The 16,843-nt window shown below is 43.8% G+C and overlaps 2 protein-coding genes across 2 annotated transcripts in view; one reads left to right on the top strand and one right to left on the bottom strand.

Moving 5' to 3' along the window:
* Positions 1 to 10,091: 10,091 nt before the first annotated feature.
* LOC128686010 (proline-rich protein 27-like) lies at positions 10,092 to 11,506 on the top strand. Its single transcript, XM_053772642.2, has 2 exons — positions 10,092 to 10,170; positions 10,406 to 11,506. Exons 1-2 carry the CDS (start codon positions 10,162 to 10,164, stop codon positions 11,057 to 11,059), a joined length of 663 nt encoding a protein of 220 aa, XP_053628617.2. The 5' UTR covers positions 10,092 to 10,161; the 3' UTR covers positions 11,060 to 11,506.
* A 1,141-nt stretch (positions 11,507 to 12,647) lies between these two features.
* The window catches only part of LOC128686174 (uncharacterized), a 19,810-nt gene continuing 15,614 nt past the window's right edge, over positions 12,648 to 16,843 (bottom strand). Inside the window, exons 2-3 of the mRNA XM_053772955.2 lie at positions 13,859 to 14,116; positions 12,648 to 13,628 (exon numbers count right to left, since the gene is read on the bottom strand). Of these exons, the coding sequence (XP_053628930.2) occupies positions 12,990 to 13,628; positions 13,859 to 14,116 (897 nt within the window). The 3' untranslated portion in view covers positions 12,648 to 12,989. The remainder of the gene's footprint in view (positions 13,629 to 13,858; positions 14,117 to 16,843) is intronic.

Raw genomic sequence — 16,843 nt, 5'->3', positions numbered from 1 at the left:
CAAGATATCTTATTTATGAAAACAAGATACCAGTTATACTAAGCAAATTTCCTAAATTTGCTTGTAACAGATAAGTAAACTGTAGATATGTAGATATAAATCCATATGTACACCTGTTAACCCTATTGAGGCCTAGTTCCTAGGCCTTTTGTGTATCCATATGCACTTGCGCTACCGTCCACAGGATGGATATGGGGTGCACAATAAACTAGCCACTTCGGTGGCCAAATCTAAAAATCTAAATCTACACTCAGTGACCACTTAATTAGGTACAGTCTTCTAGTACTAGGTAGGGTTCCCCTTCCTTCCCCAGAACAGCCTGAATTCTTCATGGCAAGAACTCAACAAGGTACTAGAAACATTATTTAGAGATCCTGATAACTGAGGTACGTTGGGAATGTCAGTGATGTGTATAAAGACAAGCACGAAGGAAATAAACCACGGTGTTTGACTTACTTGGTTGGGTTTAAAGCCTATCGATTGCTCAAAAGGTCATTAAGGGTCATGTCACCTGTATACCATTGGTCAAGGATATTTTTATCCCTAAAATACGATTGAAACAAGCTCTCAGTATTTATACACACAGACATGCACCTCTCAGTGTTTATATACTTGCTTGTTAAATTAGACACATGTGCAACTCTTGGGTATCTTTATTGAGGACACGTTTCGCCACACAGTGGCTTCATCAGTCCATACAAAGGATAAACTTGAAGAACAGGAGGAGGATGAGGTAATCAGTCCCTCAACCTTGAGTCGACGTGGTCAGTCCATCAATCTTGAATAGAATACGGCATATGAGCGGAGAAGCAGCTTATAAACCGTATGGCAGGAGAGGTGCAGCAGTCGTAGGTGGTGTCACATTTGTCCACTGTGGAAGTAGGTCGTGCCCGAGGGTTAGGCAAGCGAAGAATTCCCAAGTATTAAGATCCCAAGAAGTTGCAGTGTCTGACAGTCGATGTGGACTGACCACATCGACTCAAGATTGAGGGACTGATTACCTCATTCTCCTCCTGTTCTTCAAGTTTATCCTTTGTATGGACTGATGAAGCCACTGTGTGGCGAAACGTTTCCTCAATAAAGATACCCAAGTGTTGCACATGTGTCTAATTTAACGTGTCGGTTCTTTGAACCATTCATCTACATATACTTGCTTAACTAGGGTTTCCTAGGTTAATTTTCACGTAAGTTACTCTATAAAACAATTGTAACAATCTAAATTTGTGTACTGATAATTAACCAGAATAAACATTTACTTGCAGATAGTTTAAAAAAAGAACGCAAAGTTAAAAAAAGTTTAGTTGACGATAAAATTATTACCATTTTCTATAATATTCTTGAACGATCCGTTATCTCTTATAAATTTGTGGGAGACTAAATTATTTCTGAGAGACTCTCGGACAGAAATTTAAAGTGTTCGGATTTTTAACCCTCCGGGTTAGCCACCCGGGATAAACCAGTCAAGTCAGTGCGTCACCTAGAACCATCGATCTTACTTCCATTGCGACCCACAGTGGTCGACTAACACCACCAGGTACCTATTTATTTTACTAAGTGAACAGAGATAAGATTTGTTGGGATTTTTAACCCGGAGGGTTAGCCACCCATGATAACCCAAGAAAGTCAGTGCATCTGTTCTTCAGTCTTTTCTCCTGGAATGCGACCCACGCCAGGCGGCTAACACCCAGGTACCTACTTACTGCTAGGTGAACAGGGAGAGCAGATGTAAGGAAACACGCCGAATGTTTCCACCCGGCCGGGGACTGAGCCACGGACACTCAGTGTGTGTGAGGTGAGAGCGTTACCTACCAAGCCACGGGGTCTGACACCAGGTGTAAGCAAAAATGCCTAAGGTTTCACCCGGTACCTAGGTGTGAAATAACAGAAATTCCAGATTTGTTAAGAGGATTTCAATGAAACCTTGAAAGTAATGCATAAAGTTTGAGTTGGATATGATGATACTGGCGTGATGCAGAAAAGAGCGAGCCGCGGGGGCGATGAACCCCGAAACCCTTTCCAGATATACTCCAGACGTACAGTTACACCATTCATTAAAGGAAACTTTTCGCTCTGTGTCTTTAGTCCTAATATATAGATAGCTAAAACACAGATATACTGTATATAGCAAAGTGAGGCGAGGGAGGCCAGTGAGTAGTGTGACTTGGTGTCACCTGATGACTCTCTCTCTAGGTTGCATAGCAATTTACATGCTAAATATTAGGTGACGCTGAAGCTGTCTTGTCCCGTGGCTTGGTTGGCAACGTTGTCGTCTCTCACACTGACTGTGATTCAATTCCAGGCATGAGTAGAAGTGTTGGGCATGCTTCCTTACACCTGCTGCATATTCAAGCTGCGAATCTCCTTAAGGTTTATGCCAAATTCTAACACTGCCATCTTCATGTCGCAACAGAAATCGCGATTCGTCTGTCCAGGTGAAGCTTTTATGATCTTCAACTGTCCAGTTATGGTGAGACAGTGCCCATTGTAGCCTCAGTTTCCTGTTCGTAACTGACAGGAGTGGAACCCAGTGTAATCTTTCGCTGCTGAACCGCCCGTCCACCTCAAGGTTTGACATGGTGTGTATTCAGAGATGCTCTTTTGAATACCGCTGATGTAACACGTGATTATTTGAGTAATTGTCACCTTCCTCTCAGCTGGAACCCGTCTGGCCATTCTCCTCACAGAACTGCCACAGTAATAGGTGGCTGATTTGTTGATATATATATGTCGTGCCGAATAGGCAGAACTTGCGATCTTGGCTTAAATAGCAGCGCTCATCTTGCCATAAAGGACAAGCGAAAATTTGTGTATGCAATAATTTCGTCAAAATCATTCTGAACCGAACGAAAAAAATATATTTCACTGTGTTTGTTTAGTATTAAATTATTGTAAACAAATCTAAAATATATTTAGCTAGGTTAAGCTAAAATAAATTGTTTTTGTTATAATAAGGTTAGGTAAGTTTTCTAAGATTCTTTTGGAGCAAAATTAAAAATTTTTACATTAGCATTAATGAAAAAAAATATATCTTTAAACGTATAAGAAAAAATTTCAGAAAGGACTTAATTTTAAATGAGTTCTTGCTAATTGACCAGTTTTTCATATTCGGCACGACATATATATATATATATATATATATAGATATATATATATATATATATATATATATATATATATATATATATATATATATATATATATATATATATATATATATATATGGCACCTCTGCCAGAGAGAGGCTGTGGGCATCCTGCTCTGTGATTTTGGCACAATATCATCCAATCAAGAACACCTACCAGGATTATCATTAACAGGCTGGTGTGTGAATATCTGCTGCTCGTGTTGGAAAGGGCCAGAAGACTCCGCATGTCGTCTCTTCCTTCAGAATCAAGAAAAGTTCTGTGTATGTGAATTCAGTGAGGGAACATAACGGTCACCTATGGGTAGCAGAGGTCGGTGAGGGAAGGCCTAATGGAGGGGGAGGAGGCGGAGGTTGAGGGGTAAAACTGTCCCCCCCCTTCCCCAAACAGGCGCGCATACACCGTGTGCTCGTGTTACAACAATGGAGTGTTTGTTCACCGTGTGCATAGTGTATATAGTCTATAGTGTACAGTGCATAGTATGTGCATGGCATGCGTATAGCATGTGTAGTATATAGCGGTGTGTCGTTGATAGTGGGGGCTGTGCACAGAGCATAGTGGTGTATAGTAACATGTGCACAGAGCATTGTGGTGTATAGTGACTTGTCCTGGGAGGGAGTGAGTGCCCTACTCCGCCTCATCACACATCTTCCACTCCTCCCTTTCCTCCACCGCCCACCACAAGGACGGGAGACCCCTCTCCTCCCCCTACCACCACCATGAACCACATGCGGTATGTGCCATGCGCCATTTTCCCTTCAGCCTGGGCTTACCACATAGTCTGAGGTATGGCAGATGATGAAGCCAGCCAGCCACAAAGCCAGGGAAACAATGCACCCAACAATGAAAGAAGAGGCACATGTCAGGTGTGTGGAGAGTTTCGAGCATGCAGCAGGGATGGCCGCATTCGTGCACGCAATGGGTGTGCGGGATCACATATGCCCCCAGCAGAGAGCAGCCCACAGCCTCCACAGGCAGATGACAATTCCAATGGCAACCTCCTCACTTGTGATAACCTTCTGTTGGCATTCAAATCCACTGCTAACAGTACACTATCCCACATCCCTAAAGCGGCTCGCCCATATGCAGCAGAGAAATTCACAGACCTTCTTAAGTGGGTGAATGGAGGTTCCACCAACTTAGAAGCCCGAGGCACCATCCAAGCATGGCGCAACCTACTCTTGTTCGGCAACGTCTGTCTTGCAGTTCCTGAAAGACGAGGCAAACTGCTAACCACGTCAGTTATCAAGGCAGTGCGCAACTACCCAAGAACGGACAACTGTGTCCCTCTGCCCCATCATCGCAGGAATCAAAGAGGTAGACCCAAGAAAAGTCCCACTGAAAATGAGAAAATTTGCTCACAGTTAGCAAAAAAATCGAAGAAGTAACACAGTGGGAGCAATAAGAATAATTACAAGTGATGACACTGTAGCCCCCAAGGATGAGACCACAGCCCAAGCACTAAGAGACAAGCATCCAACCAGGGACACCATAGCCATCAACGACAACCCTGAGGAAGACCCCATCATTGAACAATTAATTTTGCCAGAATCGGAAGTCTATAAGGCAATCCTGTCATTTCCAGCAGGATCTGCAGGAGGTTACACTGGAATTCGACCTCAGCACCTCAAAGAGATGGTAAATCCAGTACTCGGTGAATCTGCATCAATTCTTCTCACCGAGTTAACAACTTTCGTCAACAATTGCCTGGCTGGGCGAATCCCAGAAGAAATTAAACCTTTCTTTTTTGGAGCCTCACTATGTGCTTTGAAGAAGAGGGATGGGGAATCAGACCCATTGCAGTTGGAAACACCCTTCGCCATCTCATTGCCAAAGCAGCAGTGAGAAACATTCGCCTAGAAGCTGCCACTTTACTCCAGCCACACCAACTGGGCTTTGGGGTCTCTCAAGGCAGTGAAGCTGCAGCTTCTTCACCAGAAGACAAGGCCATAGTCAAACTTGATTTTAGAAATGCCTATAATATGATGAAGAGAGATGCTGTTTTGCCAGCTGTTCGGGATTGGTTCCCCAGTCTTTTTCCCTTCATTTCAGCCGGCTAGAGCAAACCCTCAATTCTTTTGTTTGGAGAACATGAAATTCAATCATCAGAGGGTGTTCAGCAGGGTGACCCACTCGCTCCACTTCTCTTCTGCTTGGCAGTAAGAGAACTAATTTCCAGCCTACGCAGTGAGCTCAGTATCTGGTACCTGGATGACGGCACTCTGGCAGGTACTGAAGAGTCCCTGGTGGGGGACCTACAACTAGTGAAAACACAGGGAGAAGACTTGGGACTCATCCTCAATCCCTCCAACTGTGAAATCATCACAGCAAACCAGGAAATAATCAATGCTGTGCGAAGAATCCTCCCAGAAGTCTCAGCTACCACTCTGTCCAACAGTACCCTCTTGGGGGCACCGCTGGGTCACCAGGCCATCGACACTGTCCTCAGGGACAAATTGAATGAACTGGTGAGAATGGAGGAGAGAATAAGCGATCTCGATGCCCATGATGCTCTGTATCTCCTCACAAGGTGTCTTACTATGCCAAGACTCACTTACTTCTTGAGGTGTGCACCCTCTTTTGACAACCCAACACTCGATGAATATGACGCACACCTGAGATCAACTTTTAAGAAGGCACTGAACCTGTCACTAGAGGATGAGCAATGGGATCAGGCAACCCTCCCAGTGCGACTGGGAGGTATAGGGGTGCGTAAAGCAACGCATGTTGCTTTACCTGCTTTTCTGTCTTGGTGTTTGGCTTCCGGTGCATTAGTCAAGAAGATAGTACCTGAACGCTTGAGAGACGTGGTAGGAGCTCAAGACCCCAGGTTTACTGAAGCAGCGATTCGGTGGGACACCCTTACAGACTCCTCCAGTAGACCAGCTCCTCTCAAACAGCACAAACAGTCTCACTGGGACAAACCGATCATGGAAAAAATCGCCAACACAATGCTCTCCAATGTTTCAGGAAAGGACAAAGCTCATCTCCTGGCAGTGAAGGCACCACACTCAGGAGATTTCCTGTTAGCTGTTCCCAATTCCTCCCTGGGCACCCGTCTCGACCCACAGGCCATTCGGATTGGTGTTGCTCTTCGCCTAGCCGCCCCCATCCTCACTGAACATAGGTGTATTTGCGGCAGGGCGACAGCTGATCAATTCGGACTTCATGGTCTTGTGTGTCACACAGCAGAAGGGAAGTATGCCAGACATGAGGAGGTGAATGACATCATAAAGAGAAGCCTCGCCACAGCCCGTTGCCCAACTCAACGGGAACCCCAAGTACAGAGGTCTGATGGAAGTCAAAAGCGTCCTGATGGAGCCACTATGCTACCCTGGAAGGATGGAAAGCAGATTGCCTGGGACTACACCTGTGCTGCCACATTGGCAGACACCTACTTGCCATACTCCATAGTGGAAGGGGGTGGAGCTGCCAGCCACAGGGAGACCCAGAAGATCCGAAAATATGAAGACCTTCCCCCTTGCTATAACTTCATTCCAATAGGGTCGGAGACCCTTGGAGCATGGGGCAAGTGTGCTCTAAAGTTCCTCAAAGAGCTGGGTGAAAAGCTCATCATAGAAACCAAGGACCACAGGGCGACCAGCTTTCTCTTTCAGAGACTCAGTGTTGCGATCCAGAGAAGAAATGCCTGCAGCATTCTGGGCACGCAGCCCACCGCAGGGAAACTGGACGAAGTATTCGAGATGTAGCTCTGAGTTACCTGTGTTGTTTTGCTTTCTGTTGTATTTTTGTGAATGTTTGGCCAATATATTTTTGTCTTTAAATAAAACATTCTTGAAATATAGGGGGTGGTAGGAGAAAATTCTCAAACAGCTTCAGGGAAAACCTTGAGTTTTCCCTGAAGCAAGTTTATTATTTTCTCTGAGGATGAGGGTCCCCATGACAGTTCTAGAGGTGGTACCTCCCTATATTATATATATATATATATATATATATATATATATATATATATATATATATATATATATATATATATATATATATATATATATATATATATATATATATATATATATATATATATATATATATATATATATATATATATATATATATATATATATATATATATATATATATATATTTACACTAAGATCACAGTAAACAGGTGATTTCAGAATATGCAAAACAGCCACTGTGAAAGAATAGAGAAATTCCAAACGTTTTCGTGACTACTCACATTATCAAGGAACAATGTTCCTTGATAATGTGAGTAGTCACGAAAGCGCTTGGAATTTCTCTATTCTTTCAGAGTGGTTGTTTTGCATATATATATATATATATATATATATATATATATATATATATATATATATATATGCAAGTAGGTAGTAGATGTCTTTTGTCTGTCTCATAAATATGCAAGATTACAGGCATGTCTTGCTACTTCTACTTACACTTAGGTCACACTACACATACATGTACACATTTATTTATACACACTCATCTGAGTTTTCTTTGATTTTATCTTAATAGTTCTTGGTCTTATTACTTTTCCTTTTATATCCATGGGGAAGTGGAATAAGAATCTTTCCTCCGTAAGCCATGCGTGTTGTAAAAGTCAACTAAAATGCCGGGAACAATGGGCTAGTAACCCCTTTTCCTGTAAAGATTACTAAAAAGAATAAGAAGAAAATTGTTTTCTTTCTTTTTTGGGTCACCCTGCCTCGGTGGGAGACGGCCGACTTGTTGAAAAAAAAAAATATATATATGCAAGGCAAGACAAACCATGATGGGGGTGGGGTAGAATTCTTTAGCTCAAGTACTTTCACACTTCGTCACCAGGAGCTGTGCAATGTTGCAAGGGCACCAAGAGGAGAAATAGGGTAAATTTTTTCAGAGTATGATAGCGCGGTGGCACCAGCGGAATGCCAATCACACACCGTTCCCCCCCCACCCCACCCCATGTGGGGTGTGGGGGGAGTAGGCTCCCCAGTTTGTAAATGGTATGATACATTTACTTTTCTAATGTCGATCTCTGTGTTAGGACTTAGAAAGCTACTCGTGATGAAACGATTCCTCAATAAATATCTTGAACTGCGCCGCTTAAGTGTCATTATCCACACTACCGGTATCGCTATGCCTGTTATCCAGGTAACGAACTGCACAAAGCGGTGAGATTTGTCACATCGACCCAGTATGCCGGACGTGTCATATTTCAGCAGAGCCCTTTACCTTAGGAGACATGTTGGTGGCCTCAGTGGTAAATACATGGAAAATGCCCATGAGATCACCCGCCTGGCCTAACATCATGAACAGTCGAAAGGCAGCTGTTATACTAGAAGACGGGCAGTCATTATAGCTACAAGTATTCTTCTGAAGCTTTAGGACATCATTCGATCAGAAATAATTCACTGCCCTAGCTGTAGGGTAGAGCCTACAGCTAGATCCAGCTTCACTCTGTTTCCTGTATGTATGCTGCTCAATGTTAGATGAGTATATAGCTATTAATACAGTGCAATAAAAATATACTTCTAGGGTCAAGTTGTGAAATAAATTGCAATAGGATAATAGATCTTAATTTGCAAAATAAATGCAGAGTTTTGTCCTAGCCCCTGAAGATCCCTTGAGTAAAAACAGAAAAGAGCGAATATTGAAAGATCTGGAGAATAAAAGGCTGCAAAACAAGAAAAAAAACACACATTTCGACTTCCTGGTGCTGTCTGCCAGGAGATGTGTGGCAAGGTGGTGTTGCCAGCCAACACACTGACCATCTGAGGCCACCTCGTTATTATCCCATACCTGACTCCAGACCCCCTACCCTCTATATCGTCCTTGGCCCCACCATCTACATGGTTCATAACCCCACCCTCAACCTGATCCCAGACCCCAACCTCCCTGTGGTTGGGGTCTGGTGTTTCTTCCCTCCTTCATTGATAAATATCATTGTTAAGCTTCTTTCCTCAGATCTAATCATCATTATTTTGCATTCATTGGCTGTGCAGCTTTAACAACAAATTCTACAGGTTCTAACTTTTTTCGTACATTCTTCTCCTCAGTTTTTCTTCATCTGGAAACAGCGACACCTGAGTGTCGAGTACATCTGATGGGTCGTTGACATTCGTCAAAAATAGTATGGGTCTAAATGGTATAAAATACCGACACATAAGCAGTATAATGTGATCCTTTATTGACAACGTTTCGCCCATATAGTGGGCTTTATCAAGTCACAAACAGATCTGTTTGTGACATTATACTGCTTGTGTTCATTTTTCCATACATGGACTGATACATGGGAGCTCCCATCGTTTTACTTCCCTGATCCTGGCTGCGATAGCGGACGGATCATCAAACATCCTACAACACTCTTGTGCAGAATGGCCCACATGAGCTGAACGCTCAAGGAAATATTATCTGCAATCAATTCTCTGCGAGTATCCTAACACCACAGTATACCTCACCGATTTACGGAACACTTTTTCCGTTGTTCATAGGAAGACAAATCCATGTCGGGCCTACTCTATCTGTGAAATGTGATGTGGATAACAGATACGGCGCTCATATTACTGTGACTAAGGGATTGTTGTTTGGTAGGAGATGGATGATTTTTGTATCCTCGTGATCTTACCGGTACTGCTGAGGTCACACGGTCGTGAGGGTCGTTGCTTTGGCGAACTGCGTGAAATCTGGAATCCAGGTCTGCTTTGACGAAACTTTTCATTATGGTAATGAGGTTTTAGAGCTCTTCTTGACTATTACTTGATGTCTGGAACCCATACTGTGTGATGGAGTTCATTAAACATTCTTCTGTCATGAAATATAACAGAGGAAAGTTTATTATTCCACAGTAAAAGTATCTTACAGAAAACCAGCAGCACTGCGGATGTGCATAATTTGTTAGATAATAATAAAGCCCTTGCCAAACTATGCGAAGGGCGTGTGTTGGCCCCACCCTGATGTGACGTCACAGCCTAGCTACTACATAAGGGGCAGCAGACAGTGATGTCCAGCACAAGCTGTACACCGCCTGTACCTCACCACCACCACCGCCGTTGTCATGAAGTCTGTAAGTAACTTATTTTGGTGCTCACAACTGGCTCATATCTCTCTAGTTACTTATGAATGCTAAAATACTCGTATAGATTTATGGCAATTTTTTTTATGAATATGTAATAATTCTTAATTTCACTTGAGACTAGTGGCTCAGTGGTACTTTGTCTGGTATTATATCTAACAACAATTCGAGTCCCGGGAGAAAGTGTGGGTTGGTTTTATGTTAACCAGAGCATTATTTCCACCAGCTGGTGATCTTGTGTGCCCTGGCCGCTTGCGGCGCCTCCCAACTGCTGGCTCCTGGACCAGTGGCAGTCCGCGCCCCTTCCTACGACTCCGCCATCATCCAGAGTCATCGTCTGGGTGGTAACTTCGCTTACTCCACCAACGAGGCTCACGCCTACGCTGTGCAGACACCTGTTATCGGACTTCGCTCAGTTCCCGTCGGTGTTAGCTATGAACCAGGCACCCCCATAGTCAAGACTGCCACACAGTACATCACCCAGCAGATCCCCCAGTACGCCTACGCCTACCCCCATCACCATGCCGCTCCACAGGTCGCCTTCCCTTACCCTTACACTTTCGGAACCGCTGTTATTGCCGCTGAAGCAGCAAACAAACCCGGCACACAGGAACAACTCACCGATGCCGAACCCGCCACAGCCGAACTCACCGTTATCGAACCCTCCGCAGCCGAACTCGCCGATACCGAACCCGTCACAGCCGAACTCACCGATACCGAACCCGCCACAGCCGAACTCACCAATGCCGAACCCTCCACAGCCGAACTAATCAATGCCGAACCCGCTACGGCTGAGCTCACCTTTGTCGAACCCGCCACAGCCGAACTCGCCGATCCCGAGCCCGCCGCCGTAAACGAGCGCATAGTGGACACCCTGTAAAATGCCTCCTTCGTTCGTGCGCTTCACTCTTGCATCAAGACGCACTTGTCTTTCCCCTCTACTACCTACCATTAGTTCGAGTTATAAATGTATCATGGTGTGGGTTCGCCTTGGCGTACGCGTGTCTTGTCGTGATCACGTACTCTCTTGGACATGCCTCGTTGTGTTCCGCAGTGACAGAGCCCATCAGGGTTGGTCGCCGCGTCAGGTATAGCTCCGGTGTACAAACTTGTGCCTCATTTTTTTTCATAATAAAAATAATTGTGTGCTACCGTATTATCAATTATTCCTTCGTCCCATAAAACGATGATTTCTCTTGAAATGTTGTCATAGAAGATAATGACTGGGAAAGAGCAGACGGAACGTTTTAATCACTCTGTTATCAGTCGGGTATACTTGTAACAGCGAGTGAAACGTTGGCATAAAGACATGTAATATAGTCTTACAAAAAAGGTCACTGAAGGTCACCGAAACCCTGCAGGTCACTCGACACCAGGAGTGCTGGAGGCTCGATCCACCTTTCTCTAATCACGAGACGTAGGCTCTTCATCAAGTCCAGAAGTGGACTTCATGAAGTTCATATGGCTTGGTAAAGTTCACTGCTCAACGAGATGTCGTTTAAAATAGTTTCGCTGTGCGTTACACACATTAACACCGCTGGAGCGTCTTGCCCCTCGCCAGGAACTACTCAGTGCTTGAATAATTGCTCCCATCCATCAGCCTCACAATATTCCTAAAAAATTGCTATAAATAATTGTGTGTAAAAGACTTCCTCTTAACGACCGTGCATATATTACTGTAAATTTTGGCCTATAATTACTCTAATAGAAATGTCTGTCAAATGATGTATGTATATGTCGTGCCGAATCGGTAAAACTGGTCAATTAGTAAGAACCCCTTTAAAATTAAATGAGTTCTTGCTAACTGACCAGTTTTACCTATTCGGCACATTATATTATATATATATATATATATATATATATATATATATATATATATATATATATATATATATATATATATATATATATACATATATATATATGTATATATATATGCAAAACAATTGCAGACAGTCGGTCGTAATAATGCAAGACAAGCCACGGGATGGGAGGAGGGGTGAATCTTAAAAGCTCAAGTACTTTCACACTTTTTAGTGCATCATCAGGAGCTGTGCAGTGTTGCAAGGGCAGCAAGAGGAGAAATGAGGGGAGGTTTTTCAGAGTATGGCAGCGTGGGTGGCACCCGCCAGTCTCTCTGAATGATTCCGCCCCCGCCCCACACCTGTGGCTTGTTTTATGAAGAATGATAGCTTCAAGCCTTTCGTGTTGCAATCAACACAGCAAAAAAAAATTCCCCTGGAAGAATTTGCTTGGACCTCCTATTCATTTTTGCACCATTGCAAGCTCCTGATGATGTGTTGATTGCAACATGAAAGGCCTAGAGCTATCATTCAACTTCACCTGTGATTTGTTTTGCATCTTAATGTACATATTAAAAACCTAGCAAGGGAATCAATCCACAAGTTCAGTCACATTCTCAGGGAGTAGAATGTGAATGAGGGATCACGACAGTACTCGAAATGTAATTGTCTCTCAAATTGGTTAGATTTTATTAACAAGTTTATATCCTGAGAAGATAAAGACAAACAACACAAATTACATCCTTAGAAACACCCATTACCAGGCCAGACCTCACTTCCACCACCGAAAAAAAAAAAGACATTGACCCCCCGGGACTAAACAACTGTGATCCAACATGGAGCCAACACTCACTCTATCTCATACTTATAATGTTGTAAACTGTGGCATATCACAGCTGAGTACAACGTATATTTTTTACAATTGAACGAGTGACGTGGGACATCTCTTTCTCATTTGTTAGAAATAGCGTCAGTGTAGTTGTTTACCTTTTTTTTTTTGTATCTTTATCAGGCTTGGCCAATCGTGTACGTGGATTTAGGGTAAACAGTTTTCCTGGACGGGGATGTGTTGATGACTGGCAGTCCTGCATAGGCAAAGCCAGCTGGGAAGTCGTAGTTAATATCGTGCTGGAAGTAGAAATATGGAGATGTGAGACCACCTGTTAACTGGTTTTGTATCTGTGGTAACTGTGATTGTTGCTGGTGAGACTGGAACTGATATTGTTGTACTGGAAGCTGCTGCTGGTGGACGCTGACCTGTGACTGCTGCAGCTGCTGCTGAATCCTTAGATGCTGGGCATCGAGTTCTCTCTGCAGAGCTTCCAGTTTTTCTTCCTGGAGTCGCAGTTGTCTCCTCTGTTCTTCCAGTTGTTGCTGTTGCAGCCTGAACGCCTCCTGCTGTCTCTTCACAAGCTGGTCTTGGAGTTGCTGCTGCTGGGACTGCTGTTGCTGCAGTTGGTAACTGGAAGTCTGTGACAGAGTGCTAGCGCCCAGTGGAGGTGGGATTGCGAACTCTCTTGTGCCTTCGACAGCAGCAGTGAAGGCCGGGGCTCCTAGCACCTTAGAGGCAGGGGTGTCAGGACTGATGGGCAGGTCGTTGCCCAAGACTCTGAAACCTCTGTTATCAGCGACGTAGGAACGAACAACCTTGGGACCAAGAGAGATTTAAACGTTGTAACAAGGTTTGTTGAAGTGATAGTATTGCACGAAAACCAGTAAATATATAATATAATAACTAATTAGTCAAGTGTATTATATAGTCACATGATTCCATGAAATATTTCAGTTTGGCTTAAACGTCATATTGATATATTATTCTTTTGTAAACTCTTTACGAATCATATAAAGTGTTTGCTCATTGCTGTCAATAAATTTACCTGTTTTCCAGTTGGGTCGAAGTAGCGGTAAGAGCCGACGATGGAGCCGTCGTGTTGTCGTACCTCCACCTTAGCGATGCCGTCGCCAGTGTTGTAGCCGTAGTTGTAGCGCCCCCCAGCGGGTCCCACGGAGTATGCCCCACGCTCCTGGGGCGCCGCTGCGTACATCACACCCTTGTGGTTCACCGTGTGGATCCCAGCTGATGCCATCACCCTCTCGCAGCGCCAGCAGCAGAGGGCGGCGGTCAGCAGCAGAGCCTGGCCAGGTAAAAAGGATTTTACTTATTCAAGGAACGTAATAAAATAGGAGTGCCATAATAGGTCATTTGGCCCATGTTAGGCATGTCTTACTCTCACTCTCTACAGCAAGTTAACTGGCCCTCGCTAGGCATGTCCTATAGACATGCCTAGCAAGGGCCAGTCAATGTGGCGTGTGCCCAGTACGTTACACTCCATTTTGTGTTCATCACACAACCACTTTTTGCATTAGTTCTGTACCAGCCAAACTGGCAGTTAAATCGGTGTGGCTGTAGTAGCCTCCAGTCACTCTGATCTGCTGCCAGGTTTATATGTCAACCAGGTGGATGGCAGGTTGACTCCAGCCGAACTGATATTATACTTATCCTCCAATTTGAGTCAATCTCTCACTAGCAGGCTGAGTACATGTACTAGTCTTTCTTATGAGTTATAAGGCAATAGTAGTTATTGAACTTGCTTTGGTCTCTCACTCATTATTATTTTGATCTACTTAATTCTATATATATTATAAACATTGGTGGTGGGAATATACGGGTACTCAAAACCTTTTGGTGTTTACCTTCGTTTTTATTCTTGATTTGTTCCTCGCCAGGAGACTTGATTTAGAGACAGATATTACATGCCTTTCGTAGTGTAACTTGAGTTCGTAACTTTCAACCAACTCATACTAAACATGTCCTACTCATATCTACCCATGACCACAAGGCATGAAAAAATATGGCAACGACCATTAATTTCCCTCTCTTGATATCTCTGATTCTCTCTCTCATTCTCCTCTCCCTAGACCACGGTACATTATAATACCTGTGCTGTACAACACTTCTTGGATCTCACAAAAAGATCATTTTTTCAATCCCAAGGATCTTTCTTAACTACAGTAGTTGTTCCAGTAACTTCCATCACAGACACTTAAACCGCTACAGCACACAGATGTTTCACGGTGTGGAGAGGGAAGGAGGGTTTCCTTGATGCCGATGAAGGTCTCTTGATTTGAGGGATTAAAGCTACCCCTACCCTTCCGCGGATCAACTTTTACTCATCTTCCACTTATATGTTTGTGTCGCAGAGAAACCGGCAGATCTGCTGCCTTCATTACAAACACATGAAGGCTAGCAGATGTCCCAGTGAGAGAGGATGGGATGAATAGCTCCTTACAAGTCCCAGTAGGGCCTCCACCTTCGGATGACCTTCACAACAATAGGTGATTTATTCGTTTTTGAGACAAGCAAGTTCTTGTAGAATAAACAATACCGTGGCTGGAACAACGCAGTCAACCAGGAATAAACTACACCGTGGCTGGAACATCGCAGTCAACCAGGAATAAACTGTACCGTGGCTGGAACAAACCACAACCAACCCAGGATGAACGACAATACCGTGGCTGGAACAAATCAAAACAATATCAGAATAAACAACAGTACCGTGGCTGGAACAAGGTACAACAATCCCACACATAGGCATTGAAAACCGGTCGACACTTAGGTCCGACCTGGACCTTTATTACGATTTTGTTAAGGGTCCAGGGTGGACCGGAACTTGGTCCAGTTTTTAATTTCCAGTTTGTGAGTTCGGTGTGAAACACTTTTATTCCCACAACCAGTTTCAATACAGACATAACCAACCTACACACATGATGGTGTTGTTGCTCCTCCTGTGATGTTAATGTTAAGGCTATTGCTATTTTTGTATTGTGGTATTGCCAGAGTTACTGTTGTTACTTTGGATACTGGAAACTGATTAAAATACAAATAGTATTAATATTGTTGGTTGTGTTGTTAAACCAGCCTCGTGTGTCCTGTTCGTTCTGTAATTCCAACGGTAAAAAATCAATTACCTTTATTTCGATAAAGATCAGGCTAAATATAAGGGAAAAAAGTGAACTTATGGGACAAAAATTTATTGTGGTGGAGGTGACAGCTGCCCAGAGTACTACTGTCTTTGTTATGGAAGACCTAAAATGATCTTATCCGGCAGTGTAAGATAGATACATAGACACACACACACATACACACACACACACACACACACACATACACACACACACACACAAACACACACACACACACACACACACACACAAAGACACACACACACACACACACACACACGCCTTCCTAAATCACACAAAGCAGTGTGTGTACTCACCTAGTTGTACTCACCTAGTTGAGGTTGCGGGGGTCGAGTCCGAGCTCCTGGCCCCGCCTCTTCACTGATCGCTACTAGGTCACTCTCCCTGAGCCGTGAGCTTTATCATACCTCTGCTTAAAGCTATGTATGGATCCTGCCTCCACTACATCGCTTCCCAAACTATTCCACTTACTGACTACTCTGTGGCTGAAGAAATACTTCCTAACATCCCTGTGATTCATCTGTGTCTTCAGCTTCCAACTGTGTCCCCTTGTTACTGTGTCCAATCTCTGGAACATTCTGTCTTTGTCCACCTTGTCAATTCCTCTCAGTATTTTGTATGTCGTTATCATGTCTCCCCTATCTCTCCTGTCCTCCAGTGTCGTCAGGTTGATTTCCCTTAACCTCTGCTCGTAGGACATACCTCTTAGCTCTGGGACTAGTCTTGTTGCAAACCTTTGCACTTTCTCTAGTTTCTTCACGTGCTTGGCTAGGTGTGGGTTCCAAACTGGTGCCGCATACTCCAATATGGGCCTAACGTACACGGTGTACAGGGTCCTGAATGATTCCTTATTAAGATGTCGGAATGCTGTTCTGAGG

Source organism: Cherax quadricarinatus, chromosome 9, assembly GCF_038502225.1.
Source record: "Cherax quadricarinatus isolate ZL_2023a chromosome 9, ASM3850222v1, whole genome shotgun sequence".
NCBI lineage: Eukaryota > Metazoa > Arthropoda > Malacostraca > Decapoda > Parastacidae > Cherax > Cherax quadricarinatus.
The sequence above is the reverse complement of the archived record's forward strand: the minus strand, read 5'-3'. Positions and strand labels throughout refer to the sequence as shown.